General features: G+C 42.3%; 1 protein-coding gene and 1 long non-coding RNA gene across 11 annotated transcripts in view; one reads left to right on the top strand and one right to left on the bottom strand.

Annotated features, from left to right (window-relative positions):
- Positions 1 to 1,038: 1,038 nt before the first annotated feature.
- LOC115572250 (uncharacterized) lies at positions 1,039 to 1,730 on the bottom strand. The gene is made up of 3 exons (XR_003982065.1): positions 1,570 to 1,730; positions 1,383 to 1,484; positions 1,039 to 1,265 (listed from the first exon to the last, which is right to left on the bottom strand). It is a non-coding gene; the product is annotated as an uncharacterized LOC115572250 (long non-coding RNA).
- A 1,538-nt stretch (positions 1,731 to 3,268) lies between these two features.
- myripa (myosin VIIA and Rab interacting protein a) overlaps positions 3,269 to 24,428 on the top strand; it is a 31,942-nt gene continuing 10,782 nt past the window's right edge. For 2 of the 10 annotated variants that reach the window (XR_003982061.1, XM_030402129.1), the window contains exons 1-11: positions 3,555 to 3,873; positions 4,209 to 4,382; positions 5,262 to 5,433; positions 12,226 to 12,447; positions 16,657 to 16,793; positions 19,690 to 19,770; positions 21,335 to 21,432; positions 21,919 to 21,999; positions 22,279 to 22,425; positions 23,150 to 23,285; positions 23,638 to 24,182. Coding sequence is in view for 6 of the 10 variants with exons in the window: in XM_030402129.1 (XP_030257989.1) it covers positions 5,300 to 5,433; positions 12,226 to 12,447; positions 16,657 to 16,793; positions 19,690 to 19,770; positions 21,335 to 21,432; positions 21,919 to 21,999; positions 22,279 to 22,425; positions 23,150 to 23,285; positions 23,638 to 24,182 (1,581 nt within the window). In the remaining 4 variants the exon portion in view is untranslated. Of the gene's footprint in view, positions 3,409 to 3,553; positions 3,874 to 4,208; positions 4,383 to 5,261; positions 5,434 to 12,225; positions 12,448 to 12,598; positions 12,714 to 16,656; positions 16,794 to 19,689; positions 19,771 to 21,334; positions 21,433 to 21,918; positions 22,000 to 22,278; positions 22,426 to 23,149; positions 23,286 to 23,637; positions 24,183 to 24,428 lie in introns of those variants that run through there. The other 8 variants (XM_030402131.1, XM_030402132.1, XM_030402128.1 and 5 more) reach the window with 7 other exon arrangements.

Raw genomic sequence — 24,428 nt, forward strand, 5'->3', positions numbered from 1 at the left:
CTCAGCAGATGGTGATGACTTTGGCCCTTCTTCTTCTGTTTCACCAAACATTAACATCTACTGTTGAAAACGTGTTGGTATTTTTGCTGTTAGCGTGATGGTTTTGAAAATTAAGTTTTTGGTTTCAAGTGAAACATTGATTCCTTCACACTGGCCACGATCAGCTGTCTTCTGAATGAAAGTCCTCTCCTTGTTAAAACTCTCCTCCCTCCCTACCTGGACTTGTGGTTCTTTATATTATTACAGCTATAGTACTCAAAAAAGCCGCTAGAGGCCGCTGCCCAACAGGAAACATAACTATGGATTGTTTTGACCTGCTTGCTTCTTCAACAAATATGGTCGTTTCCCTGAGGAGGGCGCCCTGGATGTGGTTGTATCAGGATGGCAGTGGTCCCCCCTGGCCACCCCTCAGGGGCACCACTGTCTGGAGTGCACACTCACTTTCCCTCACTTAAAATGAAATCAGGAGAAATTAGCCATTGTTACGAACAGAAAACCACATTCTATTCAAAATCACTTGCACTTAATCTATACAGTGACCCCAGTGAACAATCCAAACCACACAGTGTGAAACTGCACCACAGCAGCTCCATCATCAACTGACAGGCTCGTCAATGATCTTATTAGACTGAGAGTGATTGTTGATCCTTTGACACGGGAGCAGCTGCATCATTTGAGGTGATCAGCTGGAAAAACCTGCAGACACAACAGGTACAGGTGTGTATCGACCCACTGCTGACCGATCTCGAGTACATACAGTAACTGCTGCTGTAAAACACAAAGGCTGTCTGACTCCATCTAGTGGTCACGTGATGCAGCTCTTAGAGAACATTAAACTACCGCAGACAGACACAACGTGTTAGCAGAGATCTTAAATTCTTCTGTCCAGTTTCCTTCATTGATAACTTCTGAATATTCAGTTCCTGAATAACTTCTTCAAGAACAGACAAAGGGAAACAATGTTCCTTGGTAACATGCAACACATTTGCAGTTCGAGGTTGATGACACTGTGTGCCAAGAAGGAAACCATACACAACATCTGATTAGAAATCTTTTATTTAGTAAAATATTGAAATGACTGCACAGTACATAAGCAATTGAGCATTTAGTATATCCATCTCCACTTCTTTATGTAGTGTGGCGGCTCTGGAAAAAAAAAGCTTGTTTCTCCAATGCAGCAGTGAAGGAGGCTGTTCTCATCATGTTACTTTGAGGAGATCTTCATTTCCTTAGGCTTGAAGCTGGATTGAAGGGATGCGGTCGGGCTAAAGGGTTGGAGACAGACAAAGACATACTTTAATTTAAACAACAAACTCATAAACCAACTGTCATCTACCTTTTAAGATATCAACGTTTCACTTAAAGCAGAGCAACAACTCTACCTTTTCCCTGCCAAAAATGTCGCATCCCCCTGATCTTTTCCAACAGCCCAACCACAATCTGGGTCTGCGTCTGCCCACTCTTTTTGTACCCCGGCGTCGTCCCTACAATACAAAGTGAACAAATAAAGCATTAAATCAACATAAAAACTATCGTCTTCAGTCAGAAACCAGCAGCAGGTTTTCTTACCAAATTAAGACGCGGAGGTTGTCTTCGATTCTCTTTCACCAGAGCGACTGCATCAGTAGCAGTGAAGGCTGTGATGAGCAGGAAAGACAGACACAACAGGACCAGCAGCACACCTTTCTCCATGGCTGATGAACTAGAGTGTCTGACACACACACAGGTCTTAATATAATGAGTGCCAGCCAACCATAGAAGAGGAAGCAACAGCATACCAACTCTTTACATCATCAGAAAGACGTCAGGGGAAAGTTTAATGAGCAACACCTTCACAAAAACACATGATTTCAGCACCAGAGGTAAACGAGGGAACTGATATGTACCTTCTTGAAGTGACATCACTAACATGACTGTTCAATGTCACAACACAACATGTGTTTGTTTTTTTTCCAGCATTCACAGTGTGAGTGCATGGATCTGAACATGTGTTAGAGGCATGGCATTAAGGAAATTGCGGCAACAACCACTTTTATTGCAAAATAATGAGCAAGGAGCACGGAAATTAAGAAATACGGAGAAATACACTTACCCGCCGCCACCCTGTGTTTTGAAATCAATCACAGTAGCAAGAAAAAGAAATAAGCGGGGATTTTCCATGCAGCCACTGCGTCTCATATTGGAAAATTTGACTGCACATATTTTCACTGATAATTACACAACAGCAGAGCAGAGTTCTGCTTCAACTGCAGAATGTCACCAAGAGAGACACAAAACAAACCAAAAGGGCACAAAACAAACTAAAATAGACACAAAACAAACAAAAACAAAAACAAAAAACGGAAACAAAACAAACACAAATCATATACAAAGAGAAGCAGTTTGAAATCTTTTTATGTTTCTCTTTCAGTCTTTATGTTTTGCTGCGATTTCAGAGGGTTCGGGGTATTTTACATGTCTGCCCTGCTTACAAATAGCATTTCCAACTACTTGTTGAAAGGCTTGAATTCAAAATCTAAAACCTTGAGTGACCATTCACTGCCGGTCTGATGCAGATGAACACAGTATGTGAGTCACATTTTTGTGTCACCATGTAAGGGTTTGTTGATGGAGGGTCTAAGGATTGTTGTTGCCCTGTCTTCTTGCTACATATATAAAACTGAATTAAAGATGTTGCAGTGAACATGCATAGCATGACCGTATGTGAACTCAGACTTTAACTTAACTAGTCTGCACCTTTCACTGATTTGACCACATGTTCGTGTGTTGGAATTTAAGTGATTTTGCAACCAACCAGTTACTACAAAATAATGGGGAAGCGTCACCAGAATGAAAGAAAAGAAAAGAAAAGAAAAGAAGACTCTCTCCTCTTTGTCTACTCCTTCACAGTCTCTTTTAACACAGATGACTCAATATCTACTTTCCCCCCTCACAAAACTTTTCACCATTATTTTCAGGGAGACATCAGTACAATACTCAACCAATGGGGAGACAAAAATTGGATATTTAAGCCGGAACACAGCCTTTTCCTCACCGTGACCAGGTGTTTTTTGTGCCTAAACCTGACCAGAGCAAAAGCACAGCATTGATAGAACTTAAAAAATAAAACTGAACCTAAAGAATCGTAAAGTTGCAACATAAAAAGTGTCGAATGTCAGAGCCTCTGTGGAGTGCAGGCTGTAATACTCCACCTGTCCACTAGTTGCCCTCAGCGGGGTTTCTGTCAGTGCGCACACACCTGCTCCTCGTTGTCCCATCAGCCTCCGCTTTGCTTCAGACTACACGTGTCATCGTGTTTACCTGCTTGACACCGAGTACACATCGTATTATCCTCCACTGCTTCTGTATCAGACTTTCACCCTGTCTTCAGCTAGTTTTTGTGACACTGACGGTTGAAAAAATCCAAATGTGGGTCAACATTTGCACATTTACGCACAGAAGAGAAATTCATCTTTTCTCCATTCTCCTAAAAATCCTCCACGCACCACGCTTTATGCCGCATAAATAATCGGGGTTTTTTTCTCTGAAGTTTCCCCAAACTTCATCACTTCCATGTCGCCTTGTGTCCAGCAGAGAACTGGAAGTAGATCCTGTGACAGCCTGATCCTGTTTTCCTCTCAGGCACCGGGACCGGCTGCAGCAGCAGGGATCAGACCTACAGAGAAACTTCTCCTCGACTTCGGTCGCGGGGAAAACTGCTGTTTTAAAGAGCGTTGATGTAATAACTAATTTCGACTTTTTATTTAACAGATTTTTGGCTAAGCACATAATTCACACGAGGAACAATTAAAGGACGTCAGGAGGGTTTCTCCTCCTCTGTGCCGGCTGTGGAGGAGCACTGGTGGTCAGACTCACCAACAGACTCAGATGGCGGTGAGTTTTAAGTTTGTTTGAGCATTTTAGAACATAAGAAAATGCAAAACCTCTTTTGCGAAATTACATCTATACATTTTTTTTTTTTTTTTTTTGACAGCAGCCCGAATAAAAACAACAAAAAATAATGACTTTTACTAGATAATTTGCTTTTAACATGCCTGATCATTCACAAGGTTTGATTTGTGGTATTTATTCCAATTTACTAAGTAAGTCACAAGATTTAATGCATGAACAGTTACAAAGTACTGGTGCCTAGGTATTAATAGATGGGTCTATTGCTTGAGATGGCTTATGTCCTAATGTCCCTCTTTATTGAACTCCTCTCTACCCAGGAGCTGCTCATCCTCACAGGCTCACCGCAGATCTCCTGAGCTGATGGGCTGTCATGGTGACCTCGGTCACAGAGAAGTGGGCCTGGACTTCACCTCTGAGTAGATTTCCTCCTCAGGAATGCTGATGGAGAAAACCCAAATCCAGCTCGGTGTTAATACCCCCGATTTACTCACGTAAGTGGCTTGTAGTACGTCAAAATAAGGAGTTTGAAGGGCTTACGGACACAGTTCTGTGCTCTGTGTCAACCAGGAGGCTGTGTGAGCTTCAGTCAACAGATGAGGTTCACTCACCGTCTGATGACAGCATTACACTGTTTTCTTGCAGTAATGTTTCATTGATACAAACATTATTGTTTAATGTCTCAGTGGTGAATTACTGGATGATTATTCCACAAAAACATACTCTTATTGCCTTACAACACACAGGCTTTACAGTCGGGGTGGAGCGGTTACTAGGGCCAATATTCAACATTTTCTGATAATCAGTGTCAGTGATTATTCTCTGAAACAAACTGACTTAAAAAAGAGCTACTTTGGCTCTGATGCATCATCCTCTCATTCAGTGTAGCACTTACAAAAACATCTGATTAGTACCATGTCACAACTAACAGCCCGTAAATCACTGAATAATCAAAATCAGTAAATTAAATAGTAACTAAATGTATCAAATAAATGTAGTGGAGAGGAAGAATACATTAGCAGAAAATGGAAATACTCAAAAAGTACCTGGAAACTGTGCTCAGGAACAGTACTTGAGTAAATTTAACTTATTAACTGGTTATTCATTCACTGGTTGTTGGAAATTTTGATATGTAGAGTTTCTATTTTTGCTAATGAATACTGATCACAAAAATCAGTTTTCAGTCTCCTTGGTGAGTATCAGCGTATCAGCAGTGAAATGCATTTGGTTTCTTAAAGTTCATAGTTCATGAGTGGTGTTTGGATTGCATGACAAGATGAAATGCACTCAGTCGTCAGACCCCTCTGCAGTTCAGGACGATTTCTGTAATTTCCTGCTCTTTTGTGATTGATGTGTATTTTTATCTCCTGTAGATAATCAGAACAGGCTGACTTTTGGTCAGAGGAGGTCGATGACAGCCGGAGGCGTGTCAGCGATGGGCCGTAAGTTAGATCTGTCCGGACTGACGGACAACGAGGCGGAGCACGTGCTGCAGGTGGTGCAGAGGGACATGAGGCTACGCAAGAAGGAGGAAGAGCGCCTCAGGTCGGTTCTGATGTTCAGTTCACTTCACTCATAAGGTTCTTTACATATTCATTGAGTGACTCATTTGATTATGGTTACTCACCCTGTTAACACAGGACACTGAGAGGCTATATTTACTCGTTACCACTGCTTTACTGCTTAAATTCAACAGAAATGCTCCTAATGCCAACTCGTTTTCATCAAACTGGGTGGAGGATGGGTCTTAGCCAAGAATAGATCCCCTTTTTCCACCTTTTGGTGTGGATCTTTGATGAAAAAAGTCTATTCTAAGTCTAAAAGTCTAAAGGTGTATTTAGGTGGTTGTATCTATGAGTGAGTGCAGTTTGATGTGGATCCAAGATCTGATGAGCTTAAATTATGGTTGAGCAGTTATGGGTGGTCTAGAATTTAGAGTTGTACAGTGTTACAGGGTTTGATATTAGATTAGTCTCGATTGATTTAAAGGAGATTGTTCATTGTTGTTTGTAGGGATGCACCTACTGAAAACAGTATCCTGCTGAAACTCACTGTAAAGATGAGTAACGGCGAGGGGGATCACATTGTGATTTACATTCAAGGCCTTTTTTAGACCTCTGTGGTTATTTTCCATCCTGCCTCTTTGCTCTGAAGTGTTTCCTCAAATCACTGGACAGGAAGCGACCTCCCTTTCCTGTTACACTCAGACCGGCTTCCTGAAAACTTCCACCCTCCCTTCAGCACCCAAACACAATACGTATGAACACAGAGATAGAGTAGTTTATGCTAATTGGGCGTTTTTGACCTAAGTCTGTTTGGTCTAAAAGCCGAGGAGTACATAATAGAAGGAAATGATTTGTCTGCTTGTAAGTGAGTAAGAATAACATGGTGATGTCATTGGTTTCAGACTCTTTTAACTCGCTCCTTGAGTTTTTAGTCCCTCGCACGTCATTTTTTTTCCAAAAAGTAATTTAGTAATCAAAGAATTCCATCAATAGATAAGAAAATTGCCCCTTGCATGCAAGATTAACATGCTGCGCTAATCTTAATTAATAGCTGTGAATTCCTGAAGATTTCTAGAGAGAGGAATGTCTTAATGTGGAATTTGGCTCGAGCCTCGTTTACTATGTGACAAAATACTGTTTGTTGTGTTGTTTGGAGCTTTTGTGGTGGAGGTTCGTATATCGTGACATTTATTGTAATGACAGAAGCTCTGTGATGAACTAATAATAGCAGTCTGTTGTGTTTAACTCATGCACTGTCGTGTGGATGCACATGGGTGACGCGACACACAGTACTATTCCACTGACAGACCAATGAGCCTAGAATTACAACAGCGCAATGGAAAAGGCAGTGAAGAGAAAGAAGAATGTGTGGAATTAAAAAGGTGATTTTTATTTTTTTTTTGCAGGTCAGATTTGATCATTAATTTTTAAACTGTCCATAATGAGTACAAATAGGGAGTACAATGCAGACCGGTGGAGCTTTACAAATCCTGGCGCCTACATTACCCACATGCAACGTAACCACAGGAGGCTTTTCTACAACTGTTTCCACATATGCGGTAGAACTCCTGTAAACACACTTCAATGTGTAAAATTGGTGGAGGCACCCTTTAAATGCTCATGTGATAATAGTCAAGGTGGTTAATCTTCAGAGCTTTCTACTTTCTCTAATTCTAATTGTGGCAAAGTGCTTAATAACAGATAATCTTGTTGTTGTCTGCTGATGTTTGGCTCACAGGACATTTTTTAACTAGTTCATACTGATTTCTTTAACAGCAATGAAACTTGTGTTTAACCTGCTAAACTATATCAGACAAATCCACACCAGCTCCCTTCTTCAGCAGAAGTACATTAGCAGATAAGGTCACGTACCATCTTCAGCTTTCACATCCTCCCTCCTCTAGTTGTTAAGTGGGCTCTGACTTCATGCCCCCTGCTTTCAATCCCTGCACCGTCGACCCCCCTGAGATGAAATCCAGGAGCCTCAGTGATGGTCAATGACTGATAGACGGTGGAGTATAGTGAAGTAATCAGTGTCGAGAGTTGAAGCGCGGAAAGGGATACAGTTGAGAGGTCCATATAGTGCTGAATACCGCTGCTGGTGCTTGTGTTTCTGCCGTCCTTCAGTTGTCTGTGAATTCTGATCTGGACTGAGTCGTGGGTGACACTTTCTATCAGGGTGCACATATTACAGCAGAGGGCCGCACTGACTGACAGAATGGAAGCGAAGGGCAACAAATTGGGCAATTGGATGGAGACAGACTGATGCTTTTGAACTGAACTTTGTTTTCTGGGCACAGTATGACAGCTGTCTCCATCATGCAGTCTTTCAGAAAGTTACCATCAGAGAAAGGCTGACTCCTTCCCACATCTTGTTTGACGGCAGGTAGCTAGCTTTCGTTCGAAAGTTCGACGGTCGACTGCTTTGTAAAAATGTTTGCCTGGTCATGAAGCTTGGACGCAGTTTCAGGGCTTTTTTGTCTCTTTCCTGCGATGACAAATATAAGGCATAATAAGGATGATTTGTCGAAAAATGTCTCTTAATGATGTGTTTCTTGAACCCTGAGATACTGTCCTGGCATATCCAACATACTGCCTGTGAACCAACACTTGTGATGAAATGTTTGGATATCCACTCTCGGCGTAGCGTCAATTTTTCAAATTTTTGAAGCATTCAAGCCTCAACATGCTTCTGTCCCGATTACTGCTATTGCATTCATTTCAGCAAGGTGTCCCATTAAACTGGTAACTGAGTGTATAACATGTGGTATTCTTGAAGAAAAACTTTGTTAGATTGAACAAGGTGTGTCTGTCTGGGCATAAATGAACTATAAAATGTGGTGATATCGACGAGGCAGACTGTGTTTGTCTCGTTCAGTCTTCCAGCAGAGAAACTCGTCCTCAAATGGCCACAGTTCACTGAACCTGCACCTGACGATGACTTGCGGATTGCTGGCATGTGTTTCCCTGCTGTAACACCCTCCCACACAGCGCGCACACACACACACACACAGCGCTTGGCACCTCCGATCTGCACACACACATGCAGAGTGTTAGTGTGGATGCTAATCCTGCCCGATTGGGAGAGGAAGTCTGTGGAGGAGAAGTTGTGTTCAGTGTTACAGGAAAATCGGTCCTAAATGGAAACGCAGAAAACAAATGAAATGGCAAAAGACATTTGACGTGTTTCATTGAATCCTCAAAATGATTTACTCGGACAAACTACATCAAACACCACTCTGAGTATTGCGTAGAAAGTTCCAGGGTTTTGTCTTTCCACCGTTTACAGCAGCTACATTTTATCGCAGTATTGACAGTCATCATCCTTGAAGAGAAAAAAAAAAAACGCTGCCGATCTTTTAAAATCTTTTTAAAGACGAAAAAAAAAATAAGCTGTTATCCATTCACAGAAATGTAAGTGCACATTAGCGGACGTCACATCAGCTTATCGCCAAGAAACAGACTTTTTGTGAGGATTATTGCAGCTGACACAGCTCGAGTCTCTCCCTGTTTGTTCTGTCCTCATGCCTGAAGCTGTAAAGCTCCTTTAGACGAGGCTGTGTGAGGACAGAGCTGCTCCACAGATACAGTGCAGAGCTGTGCCGCTGATGGACATGTGTGTCTCACGTCTCATCGATATTCAGACGAGACACAACGAATGTCTGTTGCTGCATCGTCCACTGTTGTTGCTTCTCAGCATCAGTTTTTTTTTGGGTTTACACCGGATGCTGCTGTGTGTTTGTATTTATCCTGCATGTTACTCCAGTGCACTGCATCTTGCTGTGGCTGTGCGCGTTTGACCCTGCACAAATGTTTGTGTATGATCTGCCTCAGAGCTATTTATACCATCCAGTGAGCTTCAGTAATGCAGCGTGCTGCTGTAGAGAGAAGGCAGCCAGAGGGAGACTCTGTGTGATGTGTTGAGCTCAAATGACTCGGACGCTGTCAAATTTAAAAGTTGACTTTAAAAAAAAAAACTGGAAACCGATAAGCTCAGAATTACCAAGTAGACTATTATATAAGCTTAAAAGTTTAAAAAAACTTTACTTGGTAATTTTGAGGTAATCAGTTCCCTCGATTCTTTCTTCTTTTTTTTTAAAGTTAAGTCGCTCTGTCAGATTTGACAGTTTAGTTTTCATCTTCCTAAAAGTGCATTTTTGCTGACAATATCTTTGGGTTTGGACACATTTTTGAACAAAACAAAACATTTAAAGCAGCGATTTGTTAGGTAGGGACACAACTGTAGTTGAAAACCTTTGAAAAAATTAACTAACATTGTCATCAGCTGCTGCAGAGCTGGTGGGACTTGAGCATCCACGAGAAGAGACTGGGTGAATCCGTTCAGAAGCCCAGCGTTTTGCAGTGTTTTAAGATTAAACTGGTTTAAGTTTGGGCTAAAATCAGCACAAAAGTGTCTCTAATGTCTCGAACGATTCTACGTTTTATACCTATGGACCTTTTTATATACTGTGTTGTTTTTATGTAGTGAAGTTGCCCAGAGACAACAAATGAGAGACGTAGAGTGGTGAGTTTGCTACTTAGTCTAATAAATAAACAAAATAAACTCACAAATGTCAAGAAGGGAAATATAGTTACGCCTACTTTCCTTAACAAAGAAAATGGAACCGTACACCATCTGGATTAAAATTTCTCTCTCTTACTCAAATAAGACTAGCTTAATTGCCTCGTTAACAGTTCATTCTTACTCAACATGAAATAAACTTGGCTAGTCTTTTACACAATCACCTCGAGTTTGGTCAAAATTAATCCTCTAATCAGTGACTCAGATGTGAAAGTATCCCAGCTATATCCTGTCCCCAGCTGCCATGTCTTCTCGTCCTCAGGACCAGAGTCTGAGTCAGAGCCACAGCTAACTGAGCTACTTGCTAACGGTAGCGAGTCACAACATCCAACGAGTAGAACAAGAATAGTCCAGAATAGTGAGCAGCAGGAATAGGATGTGCCGCACTCTATAGTTTTAAAGCTTACTTCAGATTTTGACAATTTCTTCCGAATGACCTTTTTAAAGAAGTCATCTGTGGCTTAAGGAAATAGTGAGGATATTTTTTTTTCCTGACCTTTTTATAGACAATGACTGAAATAATAAAGTGCAAATCAGCAGAGAAATGGATGAAAATGATGATCACCTGAAGCCCTGTCAGTGTTTTATTTGGTTATATTGTCTTTTCCTCCATGAATTCTATACAGAACACAATGCAATATTCATGTTTTGACTGAGAAGTTTTATGATGCTGGCCTGTGAATGCGAACACTTTGAAGAGCATTATATGTCTCCATCTGTCAGTGTGCTATCACGATAAGAGTCATCATAAGTTAGTTCCACTTCAGGAGAGACTTCATGTTCCCTGCACATATTTTTATGTGTGCATTTGTCGGTGCATATATCAGACATAAGCAAAGATTCTGTACGTGAATGAAGCTCGTTACTGAGAGGCCAATTTTTTTGCTTTAAACTTTGATTTTTTAAAACTAAACTGAAGTAAACTTTGAAGCCAGCGGCCTCTGTTCCGTTATCTTGCCTGCGTCCTCGTGTTGTCAGCCTCCATCAATCACCAGCAGTAATCACCTATAAATGATTCGGTCACGGGTGATGCTCCTGCAGGCCTGCAGACTTTTTTTTGACACTTTCCTTCTGGCGTTGCTCACACCAGTTTTGTCTCCCTTCTGCCTCCATCCCTGTTGTTTTTTTTTTCCTTTTTCTGCAATTTCTTCTTCCATCGTCTGGAAACCCGTGTTTCAGATGTGGCGCTTGATGCTTCAGCAGTGTTTGAATGCAGGAAAAACTTGCATGCTGTGCACATAAATTTGATCGTTTTGGATTGAACAGGTGAGTGTATGAGATCTGTGGTGATCACAATGTTTTGCTCCGCTAAAAATGTTAAAATACAACAGGTTTCGAGAAAATGTGTGTACTGTATTGATATTAGTCTTCCATTGTATTTACTTCATTTAACGTTTAAAGATGTTTCTTCAACAAGAAATCCGACACATGTGACTCAAGAGCCTGAATCTGTTCAACCAAGATTTTCTAAAAACAGGCAGAAAGATGGATGGGGAGAAATGTAACAAAGTCTGATGTATTGCAATTAAAAACTTAATAAATGTTGAAAAAACAAACAAACAAAGAGAATCTGGGACTTACTAAGACATGTCTGTGACATATCCTTAAAAAGCTCCACAATAAAAACTAACTGACGAAACTGATACTTAAGCAGTGATGCATGTTTATGATACTCTGCCACGAGGCACCGCATGGACAGAACAAGCTGCTGCTGCTGTCGAGGAAACCCACTGATGTATTATTCATCACAGCTTCCTCCTCTTACCTTTTACATGAGAGCAGAATTCCTTTCTGGAATTCCTTTTTTTTTTTTTTTTTTTTTCTCTAACGACGTTGACCATCCGGGGATTAATAATGTGCAGTGGGGGAGAAATTGCTGCACTCTATAATCCTCATTCACCTTTTTAAATGATGTTTATAAAATGATGAACTGACTGACTTTGTGGAAGCACTTTAATTTCTGCCCCATTTTCATTAAAGGATCAGCTGTGTGTTGACGTGCACTCCATGTCCCCGTCGTCATAATCATCCGATTTCAGTCATGATTGTTGCTTCGTCCACAGAGAGCAACTCTATCGCCTGTCTCCTTCCACAGACTTAAATATCATCTATAAATATACAATGTTTTTTTCTGTCATTTTGTACAACTCTCTCTCTCTCTCACACACACATGCACACACAAACAAACGCACACACACACATCCCTTGTATCTTCCTCCCTCTGAGCATCCCTCCCCCTCCTCCCCACAGTGAACTGAAGCAGGAGCTGGACGAGGAGGGCAGTCGCTGCCTCCTGCTGTCACGGCAGAGTTGCTTCAACCGGCGCTGCTGCATCCGCTGCTGCTCGCCCTTCACCTTCCTGCTCAACCCCAAGCGCGAGTGCCACGACTGCCGCTACAACGTCTGCAAGGCCTGCCGGGTCTACAACAAGCGGGACAAAGCCTGGCTCTGCTCCTCCTGCCAGAAGAGCAGGTAAGGGTCGTGGTGGTGGTGGTGGTGGTGGTGGTGGAGGAGGGATTCAGGGAGTGTGTGTCTGTGCCAAGTACATGAGGCTAAGTTAAGGATGAGAGGCTGACGTCAAAGGTTATTAAGGTCTTAACTCTGCCGCTGGAGAGATGGATTTAGCACTTATTACATACAACGTAGTCGGTAAGATACAGCGCAGGATGAAGATGCCGCTGGATGAAATATGAGCCAGAGAGAGCGACTCACAAGGCGGCAGATTTGGAAGGAAAACTGTATGTAGAAAGAACATTTTCTACCTTTTTTTTTTGTTTATTTTAAATTGTCTTTTGACGCAGCAAGTCTGTTGACGGGCTGTATCATGTCGAAATGTGGTGATTTTTTTTTATGTTTTAACCACTCGCTCATGAATGTGACATGTTAGTTTTATTGGATTTCATTGGATGGAAAATGTGTCCAGTGATTGTGATGTAGATGAGACTGGTGCTGTGTTTCTGAGGCCTGGGGTAAACTAGTAAGAACTAGTGATGTCCAAATATGTCTGAATGATGACGTGTTTAAAGTCATCCTGAATTGTTAAAAGTCGTCCGTCTCGGAAAAGGGCAGAGGAGATAATCGTTCAGATAACAGCTCACACATTAAGACAGTTTCTCCTGGAAGGATTCATCGTGTTTTATTCGTTTGTACAAAGTATTTGTGTATAGAAGAAAACATTTAACAAGCCCAGACCAGAAATTAGGCATGGATTTAGTCTTTTATTACTTTAACAAACTGCAGTAAAACAACTTAAAGTATTGCAGGGGCAAGGGGACCTGTTGTACAAGACTATGTAAGAGAAGTCATTTTGGATAATTTTTTTTCCCCTGCCTCAAAGCACTTTACAACAATTGTCACATTTACCCGTTCATACACTGATGGCAGAGGCTGCCGTGCAGTGTGCCTTTGCTCATCAGGAGCAATTTGGGGTTCACTTTCTTGCTCAAGGACACAGGATCTGAAACCAGCAGTTACTAGACAATTCGCTCGACCTCCTGAGCTACAGCTACCCCTGTGACATTTGTATTGACCTTTGTATTTTCCACAAGGATCTTTCCCGTCTTCATCAAGCTTTGTGGCCATTCGAGCACAGATTTCTTAGTTTTTGAGTTGCACCTTGAATGCACCACGAAGTCCCTTTCAGCACCCACACACTGCCGTACATAGTGATGTAGATTTCAAAGTTTAGGAGATGTGTGTGTGTGTGCGCGCTGTGACCCAGTGGTATTTATTGCCAGTAAGACCCTGAGGAAACTTCTGGATATTTACAAGTAAAAAAACTTGTAATGGCTTCAAGGATTTCTGCTGGACAGTTTTTAGCAAATGGTGCTCAGTGTGAGTAAATTGTATTATGCTGCAGATTAATGCACATTATGTACCCCACCTTACAGCAGGTCGGTGTACTTCAGACAGTTATGCTAAAAGTAAGACTCTTCGCTAGACTAGATGACTCAACTTATATTACAAATATTGTATACCGCAGAAACCCAAAGTTGATTCTCTAACCCTGCCTAGTCTGCTCTGGATGACTGGCGGCTGCAGGTATCCCAGCAGGCTTTGGGCAGAAGGAGGGTGCAGTCATCACAGTAACAAACACCCACAGTGTGAGTAATTGAACCTGTCAAATCACCTAAGAAACCCGCAGAAAGACGAGCACAGAAGGGGAGAATGAGCAAAATCCACACAGAAAAGATCGAACCAAGAACCCAGTAGTTTATATCATGACCTAAAATTCATGATAAAGAGTTTAAAAAAACAAAAAAACAAATCAGTCTGATAAACTACATAAATATTGTTCACTTCCATCTCAGCCAAGATCTGAATGAAGGCTTCACAAATGTTTCTATAACGACAGAATTGAGACGAGACCTGTTTGTTAAACCTCCCTGACAGTTTCCTCCACCGGTCTGTCTGAGGAGACGTACAGACTGGACGAGGCAGGTCACACTTGAAGACCGTGCGTGTGTGTGTGTCGTCCTGTCAAAACACTCCCTGTACACACACTCACTCAGCCTCCTTCACACTCAGGCGCACACTGAACAGATGGCGACTAATTTAGCATGCTGACATGAATATATCTCTGCAGCGCCCCACAGCTGTCATTCCTCAACATTCAATTATATCCGACTTCATTTTTACTCGCGAATGTTGAAACGTGGAGGTGAGACGTGAATCTTTCATTCATAAATTAGATGTACATGGAAACCCACTTTAATGATACACCTGTTAGATTAATAATACATGATGGTGTGTTCAACTGACACGACTTGAGACACCAATATAAACTCTGGATTCACTAATTGGATTCTCACTGGGGTCCAAATCTGAATCAGTCAAACAGACGGTAAACTTCTCCTAAATTCAAAACCTTCTCCTTTAAATGCAGTAGAAACAGCTTACACAACATCCGGCAGTTAAAGAGCAACATTATCATTTATTTGAAATCATGTTTCTGTCCATCCATCAATTGTATGTCCAATATTCACTTTCCTCTTAGCTCTGTCTTTAGTTTCCTCCAGCTCCTTATTGAAATATATATCTCTTTAGCTGCCAAATGCTCCATTATCTTCGGCAGCTATTTGCTAGCTTTGTCAGTCTGCTGTTTGGTGCTGAGATGGTAGTGTGTAAAGTAGGGTTTCACCAATTTTCACTTAAAACAGCTCCTTGCTGAAAATGATGCTGAGAGAACCAAAACGGTACAGTTGCTGACCAGGAAGCCAAACATTGAGCTGAATGTCATTCAGCCTATTATGATGTTTAAATTATCTTCAGTGTTTCCTCTAGGATTTTTTTCAGCAGCGGGGGCAGGCTCTCCGGGGAGCCGTGGCGGCGTAAACAAATGACACTTGACTGCAGATTTTACTTTTATGCCCAGCATAATCCCCCTTTTTATTGAATGGCTGGCATGGAAAATGGCTTTTTAAAGGCTGAATGCAAAAATAAAAAATAATAACAAAAAATACAACAATTAAATAAAAAATATATATATTTAATTTAATATAATTTAGGGTCCCAGCCTGATAGCCTGTGCTTCACTTTAGGTTTTTTCTCCTCTACTCTCATCTCTCTCTCCTGCACCATCACTTTGCTCTCCTGCTCCTTCACTCGGCTCTCCCCCTGCTGTACTCTGCTCTCCTTCACTTTGTTCCACTGCTCCTTCCTGTCTAATGTTACCTGTCTTATAGGATTACATAAAACATTAACGTTAGATAATTTACACTCACATCACATCTGATTACAAGTGTGAACACAATTTTTTACCTAACCATCATCATTTGAGTCAGTAAAAGGCTAATGATACCTGACTAGCGTCATCTTCATCAGGTGTCTTTCTGTTCTTTGAGAAATATTTGAACAAGCTCATCTGAAAGTGCAGTCAGCAGTTACATCATGGCGTGTTTATATTCGCTTAATGCTATCAATTAGTTTACTCACGTTAGCGACACTGAGTTGAGTTGGCACCAGGACCAATTAATTAAGCTACCGATATGTTAACCTTAGCTGGCCATCAATATTTTGAGAATGTCTATTGAACTATTGAACTCATAAGATCTATTATAAGTTTTCTTAAGCTAATAAGTCTACCTTTTCTCCGGTGAGTCGTTTCCCTATTTTCAAGATGCCACTCCTCTGACTCTCCGACCTGGTGCCTGGGTGCTTGACGTGATGTCACTTTCAAGGCAGCGCTCTCGCGAGTAGTAAGTTCTTGGGGGAGGGGGGATCTACTCCAAAGAGTTAGATACTGAGCAAGATAGTTATCTAGTTTACCTCAGCACTCGCGACACCCGACCCAGTGCAGGACTCTGCTGTGAAGGTGGATGATGCGGCAGTGGTGTTTTTGCGCCAATTTAAAAAAAACAAACAAGCAAAAAAGAAATTAATTTGAAGGAGTGGCGGCTAGGATTTAGGAGTGGCGGGCCGCCACTCCTAAATGAATGTAGAGGAAACACTGATCTTACAGATTTTAATGAAATAAAATAGTGGAAAAATCGTTACTGTTCATGCATCTTAACAGTTTTTTTTCCTCCAAACTATCTGAAAGTAAGAACGGTAAATTGGTGTTAACGTCACGAATGACTGTGAAGCAACTGAACTGGAGACCAGCGTGTTGACAGAGGATCACAGTAGGATACACATTGATAACATTTGTAAAGTTTAGGTGTGTCTGTGTGTCTCTCACAGGTTGTTGAAGACTCAGTCACTGGAGTGGTTCTACACGAACGTGAAGCAGCGCTTCAAGAGGTTTGGCAGCGCCAAAGTGCTGAAGACTCTTTACAGGAAGCACCTGGTGGAGCACAGCGCGCTTTCAGAGCTTACTGGTAAATCACTCTGTTCCTCAGAGTTGTGGTTAAAAGCTGACACTTCTGCCTCTGGTGATGTGACTACTTTTTTAAAAATCTTTTTTTACGGTCCCTTGACATTTAAGATAAACGTGCACTTACGGTTCTTGTCTGTGACTCACTTAAGAAAAATAAGACATCTGAAAAGGTTCTGAAATACTGAGTACGAGTTGTTCAGATTTCTTCTGCGAGTCTAATCCTCTATTGAATGCTGTAAACAGATTACCATGGGGATGAATTCACAGTCATGAGAAGTGACGGTGTGGTTTTATCAGGACAATATGCGTCTACCTAAACAAACTCTGTCGTCGGGATCATGTGATTTTTGCCGTTTCATGTGTAGAACAGGACGTGAGAGGGAGAGTGAATCAGGATTAAACTCCTGCTTGGCTTTTCATCTCACATTACTTTACTGCAAGTTTGTTTGCTTGTTTGCTTCCCTCATATAATCATCCTGTTGTAAATCAGAAATCATTGCTGTTTTATTAGGATTTTATCACTCTATATACGTGTGTGTGAGTCAGCGTCACTGTCGCTCTTATAGAAGGTTCATTTTAATTTGCCACCCCGTGTGTTTTGTTCTTTTTATACAATTTGGGGCTACAGATCGTCAAAATTCTTAATTTACTTATTAAATCTGCACTAATCAAGATCTTTTTATATCAACGGTGGATCAAATTACTGTAATGTGAAAGGTGTTGTTGAGTGATGAAACTACAAAGAGTTAGCCCCCAACTCTGCATTTTGACCTCTATATAGTTTTAGTTTATCTGTCCGGCCCTGACTTTACTGTTTTGGTTCACTCTCTCGGCTCTCATAGTATTTTTTTGGGGGGACTGTATCCAGAGGAAGTCTTTATTTAAGCAGGCTGAAACAGTGTGGGTAATAGGAGCTGTGCTGGAGGCAGCCATGCTGAACATGTATTGGTGATGCTCTGAAGTGTATTGAATAGGCCTGCTCGCCCAGCAGCATGTGCTCCAGCATGTTGGTCTAGTGGAGGAGAGTGTCTCCGGGTCATCAGTTTAGAGTGTGATCTGATTGAGCAGACAAGGGATTACAGAGAATAACGAGGAGAGGTCGCTGTACGCCGGTGATGCGGCGCTGTGACCCCTGTGGCCGAGCAACGGGCCACCGCTCAGCGTCTCACTCTGGTCCACATAGCTCTGTTTTCATTTTAAGCTCACACACACACACACACACACACACACACACACACACACACACACACACACACACACACACACACACACACACACACACACAGTCTGTTTCATACATTCTGATTTGTTCATGACTGACCCGCACTGGAAATTCAGCAGTGTTTATTCAGCTGCCAAATCCAATCTGCACAGTCTGACTCATGGAAAAGCCCCGCCGATGCTTACTCTGCATAAGAATAATGCGAGCTGCATGGATAGCATCAGAATTAACACAGCTGACATTTGGGAAGTAATGGCTGAGGGTATAGGCATCATCCAGTGTGAGGTTTGTGTGGCAGTGAAACATTTCCCCCTCAAGACAGTGTGACAGTTCAGTGACACATCCTCCTCCAAAGAGTGAAGAAGATAATGAGTGAGGAGCAAAGAAAAGGGCAAGAGAGCACATACAGATACATTTATATTCAAAGTACAGACATTTAGAGTGGAGAACAGTCAAAATGATGATAATCAAAGACAAACGCAGAATTTGTTAGGTATTAAAAAGTACTTTTTTACCGTTCTCTTTTTTCTCCCTTTTATAATTTGTATTGAGACAGTGTTTCAAGTGCAAGATGCTGAAAACTGACTGATCGTAACAAAATGTTGTCTCTTCTGCAAGCGTAGACTCAGTTGAACCCTCAGCAGTGCAGCCTTCTTGCATAGATAAACAAAGTAGAGGTGGAAAAACGCCACACAAGGTTGCAGTCGCACTTGTTACATTTTATTTTCCATTTTCCAACTCCAACTTCCAACTACAAATTCGGACATTGAGTGGCGTTCCACTGTATGTGTTCTAGACTATTTTGACATTTTGGGTTCAACCTGCCATAGTATGCATTAGTATTATGTCTCTACATATAAACATAATACAGTGAGCGACATATAAATACTCATGTATGTCAACGTCCGCTGACCTTCCCCAGAGTCTCATAGTGCTTTGGGGTTTTTGTGACCTTTTAGCTGCTCCAGTAAATGCAACTGTGTTTGTCTTCATGTCCCTGTGCTGAGGCCAAATGTATCCTGACTCATATGATGTTACAACACAGATGTCTGCACACGCACACACGCAGGCTTACACTCGGGGTCACAGCAGCACAATCCATGCTCCAGCCCCTAAACCCAGAGGAGATCCTCCATCAGTGAACTTATGCCTACAGGGTTTTTTTTTTTTAGCAATAAAAGGGAGTAAGTATAGATGATATATATAAAAAAAGCAACCTCACTTGCTTTAAGTCCTCTCTTTGCCCCTTTAAAATGATTGGATGTGACCCTGTGTACTGTACTGTACCTCTGAATGGGCGCCTGCTGCGCACAGATCAGGTCGTGGTAATACCACACGCGAGGTCGCCCTAATGCACTTATATAACCACAAATGGCTGCATTGTTGCATGAATATTTACACCACGTCAAAAGAGCTCAGGGTTCAGAGTCGGAAGGGTGACTGAGCTCTCTGCTGCTCCGTCATCGACTCCAAGTTTAAGTCACGGAGTTAAAAACTCAAACCTTCATCATGTTCTCAGCTTTCCTCGTTCACAGCACTTAAGCACATAATTTCCTATTACTGGTTGTGAATCATTTTATGTTTTATTCTTATTGTTCTAAAACTGGCAGGTTAATCCCGTCTTATCAGGTTCATGTCAACGTGTGTGTGTGTGTGTGTGTGTGTGTGTTTGCAGAGGGCAGTGCCTACGAGGAGAGTATCTGCAATGAGGGCAGCGTCTGTGGGAGCGACTCAGCCTTCTACAGACAAACTGAAGGTGCAGGCTTGTTTTTTTCAAGATTACACCCATCCCACAGTTTTTTTGCGAATTCACCTTTGGATGCTTGCTCTATTCATGTTTTTGGGCGAGACATACATTAAACCAACAAAGAGCACCGTCTCCTGCTCCCTTTAAGAGCTGGCCGGCTGCTGGGCCCTCTTCCCCGCCATTTCACAATCCTCTGTCCCATCAATAACTCTGATATGAGAAAATACACCGACATTTAACTGAGGATGTTTGTAATAATCATGCTCGGTCAGTAATTCAGGTTAATGAGTGTCCTTTGTTCTTCTTTGCATCAAAATGTCACACACAGTCCCGGTTCATACCGTTAAATAGTTTCAAGTGAAGCAGCCAAGCAGGTCTTGTTGAAAAACATTTATTTCAGATTGTTGTAATGTTGTTTACTCTGGAGAGTTTCCTTGCTCCTGTCTAGTTTATAACCACAGCTTTTAGTTTTGCTGATCAAATGTGCCACGATATTTGTTACTGACATTAATGTGTGCATGGAAACGTTTAAAGAAAACTGAAAGCAGCCTCTCAAATCATAAAACCAGAGTGTGCGCATGTTGTAAACCCAACTGTGTCGACACATCTTACCGTCTGAATAATGCACTCTTTAAATGTCAGGAAGCGGACTGCACCTTTGAATCTAGACCTTTTTGTTGGCCTATGGTGCAGTTGCTTTCTGCCGCCTCACCATACCTCACCTGACACCTGACCATACCTCGCACGTGCAAGTAGAGCCAGCTGTTTCCTTATGTTTGCGATCTTTTTTGTCTCCATCTTCATATTGAATTAGGCAGATTTTTCTCCTGAAACTCTCTGCAGGGAAAAAAAGAAAAAATTAGCGTATTTCCGAAATTGTTTAACTCGTCTGTTAAAACTACATTTTAAAACAAGCCCTGTCTATAAGGTAGGGCCTGGACATCAAGGTCAAAGAAAGGTAAATACAAAAAGTGCAGTGAGGCCTCTTTCCATGTCAATTCATATTAAATCATTTAATCTCCACAAGCTATTCTCCGCACAGCGATGCGTCACCTTTAGGGCCCCGGGGCAGCAGCGAGTGCTTAATTCCATCTGCGCAGGAAAGTTTCTGCAGCTGACATTCTGCGGCTGCATTATCCGGTTCAAGGTTACTCAGCGGTCGTAGTAATCCTCTCATGAATCCATAAACTCATATTTTTTCCCAGCTGAGTTGAATCAAATGCTTTACTGCAGTGCAGAGGTAAACAATCGGATGATGTGTTATCGTTGTGTTTTCTGCTCTCTCGCTCTGCCCTCAATTCTCCTCACGCTCCCAGTTCACTGCACTAACAGGATAAGACTGCGAACATGAATGAAAGGCTGCAGCAGCCCGATGGTTACGTCTCTGTCGGCAGCGCCTCGGTAACACGAGACACTGCAAACAGATTAGTAACACGTGGCCTGGAAACGATTTAAACTGAAAGGGATGCAATTACCCTTCTCTGTCAGACATAATTGGAAAAGAGTGAATGGTGTTTTCTTTGATTTCAATTCAGGTAATGACAAGTGATCATTGGTGTTTCTTTGTGTTCAGAGCACAGCATGGCAGACACACTCACTGTGGCCTTGCGGGTGGCAGAGGAGGCCATAGACGAGGCCATCTCCAAGGCCGAGTTCGACACCTCCAGTCAGGTTATTTATGTTGTTTACATTTTATTAACAGTCTGTCATCATGCATTTATAGTTGGTACTATTCTAAACTCTGAATGAGACGCTGACTAGCTAAGAAGACTAAGTTAACTTTATAGATGCAAAACCACCACAAATACACCCTTAGTGACTACATAGACACCATGGAGGAGATGCAAAACCCTCACAAAGAGACTCTTTGTCAGTTATTACAAAGAGACGCGAAATGACTACGGAGAAAAATCATATGATCTGCTACTGGGTGAGTATTTATGACAGCAGATGTATCCGTAGGTTAAACCAGAGTGTCTATTCCTTTCTAATGTTTAGAAAATATCTACTTCACACTAATCTGTTTAAGTATCCCAAAGCTTTACAGCAAATATGTATATTTAGAGCGTATGTTGAGAGGAGTAATCAGCTTACGGCGCGTGAGTTTGTGTGTGCGTGGTGCTGAACAGCTCTCTTATTTGTGTTTTCGTTTGCCAGGAGAAGCAGAATGAGGCGCACTATCTGCGGGAGCACAGAGGGGAACTCATCGAGGAACTCGCCAAGACGATTGTGCAAAAAGTACGAAAACTAAAATAGATTAATAGAAAATAGATTTTATCCGTCTGAGCGGCAAACACTCACTTTGTGCAGGAACAGATGTTTTGTGGTGTGTAATTAGGCTGACTTAGTGTGTGTGTGTGAGAAGCCTCCACAGCTGTTCTGAGATGGGGCGATGTATTCAAATTTAAACTTCCTGCACAAAAACATTAATTTGCTCTGAATCAGGAAAACAGAACTTTGTGTTCCGCGTGGGATCGGATCCATTCACAGTACTCATCGTGTCCCCGTCTCTCTCAGATCATTAGCAGGAGGAAGACTTTGGCTGAGATGAGGGCGGAATATGACCGGGACTGGCCACTTAAACACGACACTGACCTTCATCATCCTCATCAGTCTGCCTGCGATCAAGCCTCCAGCTCCCTCAAACAACAGCCAGGCCTCTGGGTAAAAATAAAAGAGAGTCACATTCACTCACACAGCCTGGGAACATTAGCCTGCTTCATGATGGTTGGATGACCAAAACCCCGCATCTGATAAAGCTGATTAATTCCTCAGCTGGTAAAGAGTGTGCCTCATACAGGCCACTGAGACAGAGGCCAGCGGATCAAGTCCTCCGTACTGAGCCGAGTAAAATGTGGCCGCCATGAAAACCACAAGAAGTTCTTTAGACCTCTGTGATTGAAGTTGAATAATTGTAAAAACTTTCATTTTGAACCCTGTAAGGATGCCACGAGGACTTCACTAGTGTAAAGACATTTAAAAGAAATTTTAATTCTTGCATCCACTTGACGTCTTTTCAGCATTGGCAAAGTCTTTTGGATATGTTTTTGCTTAGCAGGTTACAAAACTAAACTAAACTTCACCTACACCAGCTAAAACAGTCAAATGTTATTTCAACATGAATGAATCAGAGTCTGATGTTGTGCTGTAGAAGTGTATCAGTCACAGGGACCATTTCTTCTGCAGAACAAGTGCTTTTACTGTATGTACATTCCTCTGGTCCTTTCTGTTCGAGATGACATACTGTATGCTGACCTCTGCTGGCTAAACTGCTCCATAGACGTAATCTAGTTGCTGACATCCACAATGATTGTGGGTGAAACTGGAGCAGGTGACTGCGACACAACAGAGAGATAGTTATTGTTATTTGTGGTGCGTCTGTCCTCAGAGGTCGCACTCCGCCTTCTCACTGTTGGACAATGACCCTCCGGGTCTGATACCGGACTCGACACACGCACTGAAGAAGGAAGGAGGAGGGTCGACCATGACGACCTGGAAGAGCGTAGACCGGCTCGACAATGCTGGTGAGATCTCGTTGATCACTGCGACTTCGACTTCTCCGTCACCGTTGGTTCAAGACATTGTTGTGTCAGGAATATTTTTACTTTAAGTTACTTTCAGCAGCAAATTTGATAGTTGATTAATAGTTCCAGGTCTAATAGCTTCAGTGAGGTGCTACTATATATTTGATAGTTGAGGTCAAGTTTAAAAACAAGCTTATATCATATTGAAAATCACTGTCAGCTCATACCTGCCTCCTCTGTGTTTGTTGCTGCATGTGTAATTGTACTTTGCGTGGTATGCTTATTTGGCATATGGTCTCTTGCCTGCATGATATCTGTGTGTGTGTGTGTGTGTGTGTGTGTGTGTCCTCAGTGCTGAAGAGCCCAGATGGGAACTGGATTGCCCTGCAGAGCACCCAGCTGTCACGTCCTAGCCTGCTGACCAAGAGGAAGAGCCTGGTCTACAGTGCCTTGGAGAGGGAGTCCGGTGTGGTGTCCGCCTACGAAGGCATGGGCTCTGACAACGAAACCAAACCTGAGCCCGAAAGCTCCTGGAGCACCGCCCTCCAGGAGATCCACAGGAAGATGACGGACTCGTACTTGAGCCTGCAGGACATCAGAAACAGGACCCCGTCCCCGTTGACGAGCCGCTGGAGCAGCAGAGACGAGCTGTTCTCAGACTCTGAAGGGAACTGGAAGTTTCATAAACCTCTGCTGGCTCTTTTGAAGAAGAAGGTGCCCGCCGAGATCAGGCGACCCTCATCGTCCCCAAGGACCAGCATCATCGATGTGAACTTTAACGTGGAGGGAGCGACAGAGGAAGAGGATGGAGAGGCAACTGCAGATCCGGAAGTGAGAAAAGTCAGGAGGTCACGGAAGAAAAGGAAGAGTAAAAAAGAGTCGGCAGCTTCTTCTGTGGTGAGAAAAATCATCTACAAGCTGCTGAGATGTAAAGACGATTAAACAATGTGGTCAAATACTTAAAATTGCTACATGGCTGAGTGCAGGAGCTGTAATTTTGTTTTTTTATTACCAGGCTGTGTGGTACGACTACGAAGAGTATTAGGAGTGAGGGGAAAAAAGTAGGGGTAGCGGTGAAACTGTACTTTCTTAGAAAAGTAAGAAAGAAATCATTTCTCTTTTAGCTCATGAACACAGTGTAGT

This window comes from Sparus aurata, chromosome 21 (genome assembly GCF_900880675.1).
Source record: "Sparus aurata chromosome 21, fSpaAur1.1, whole genome shotgun sequence".
Taxonomy (NCBI): Eukaryota; Metazoa; Chordata; class Actinopteri; order Spariformes; family Sparidae; genus Sparus; species Sparus aurata.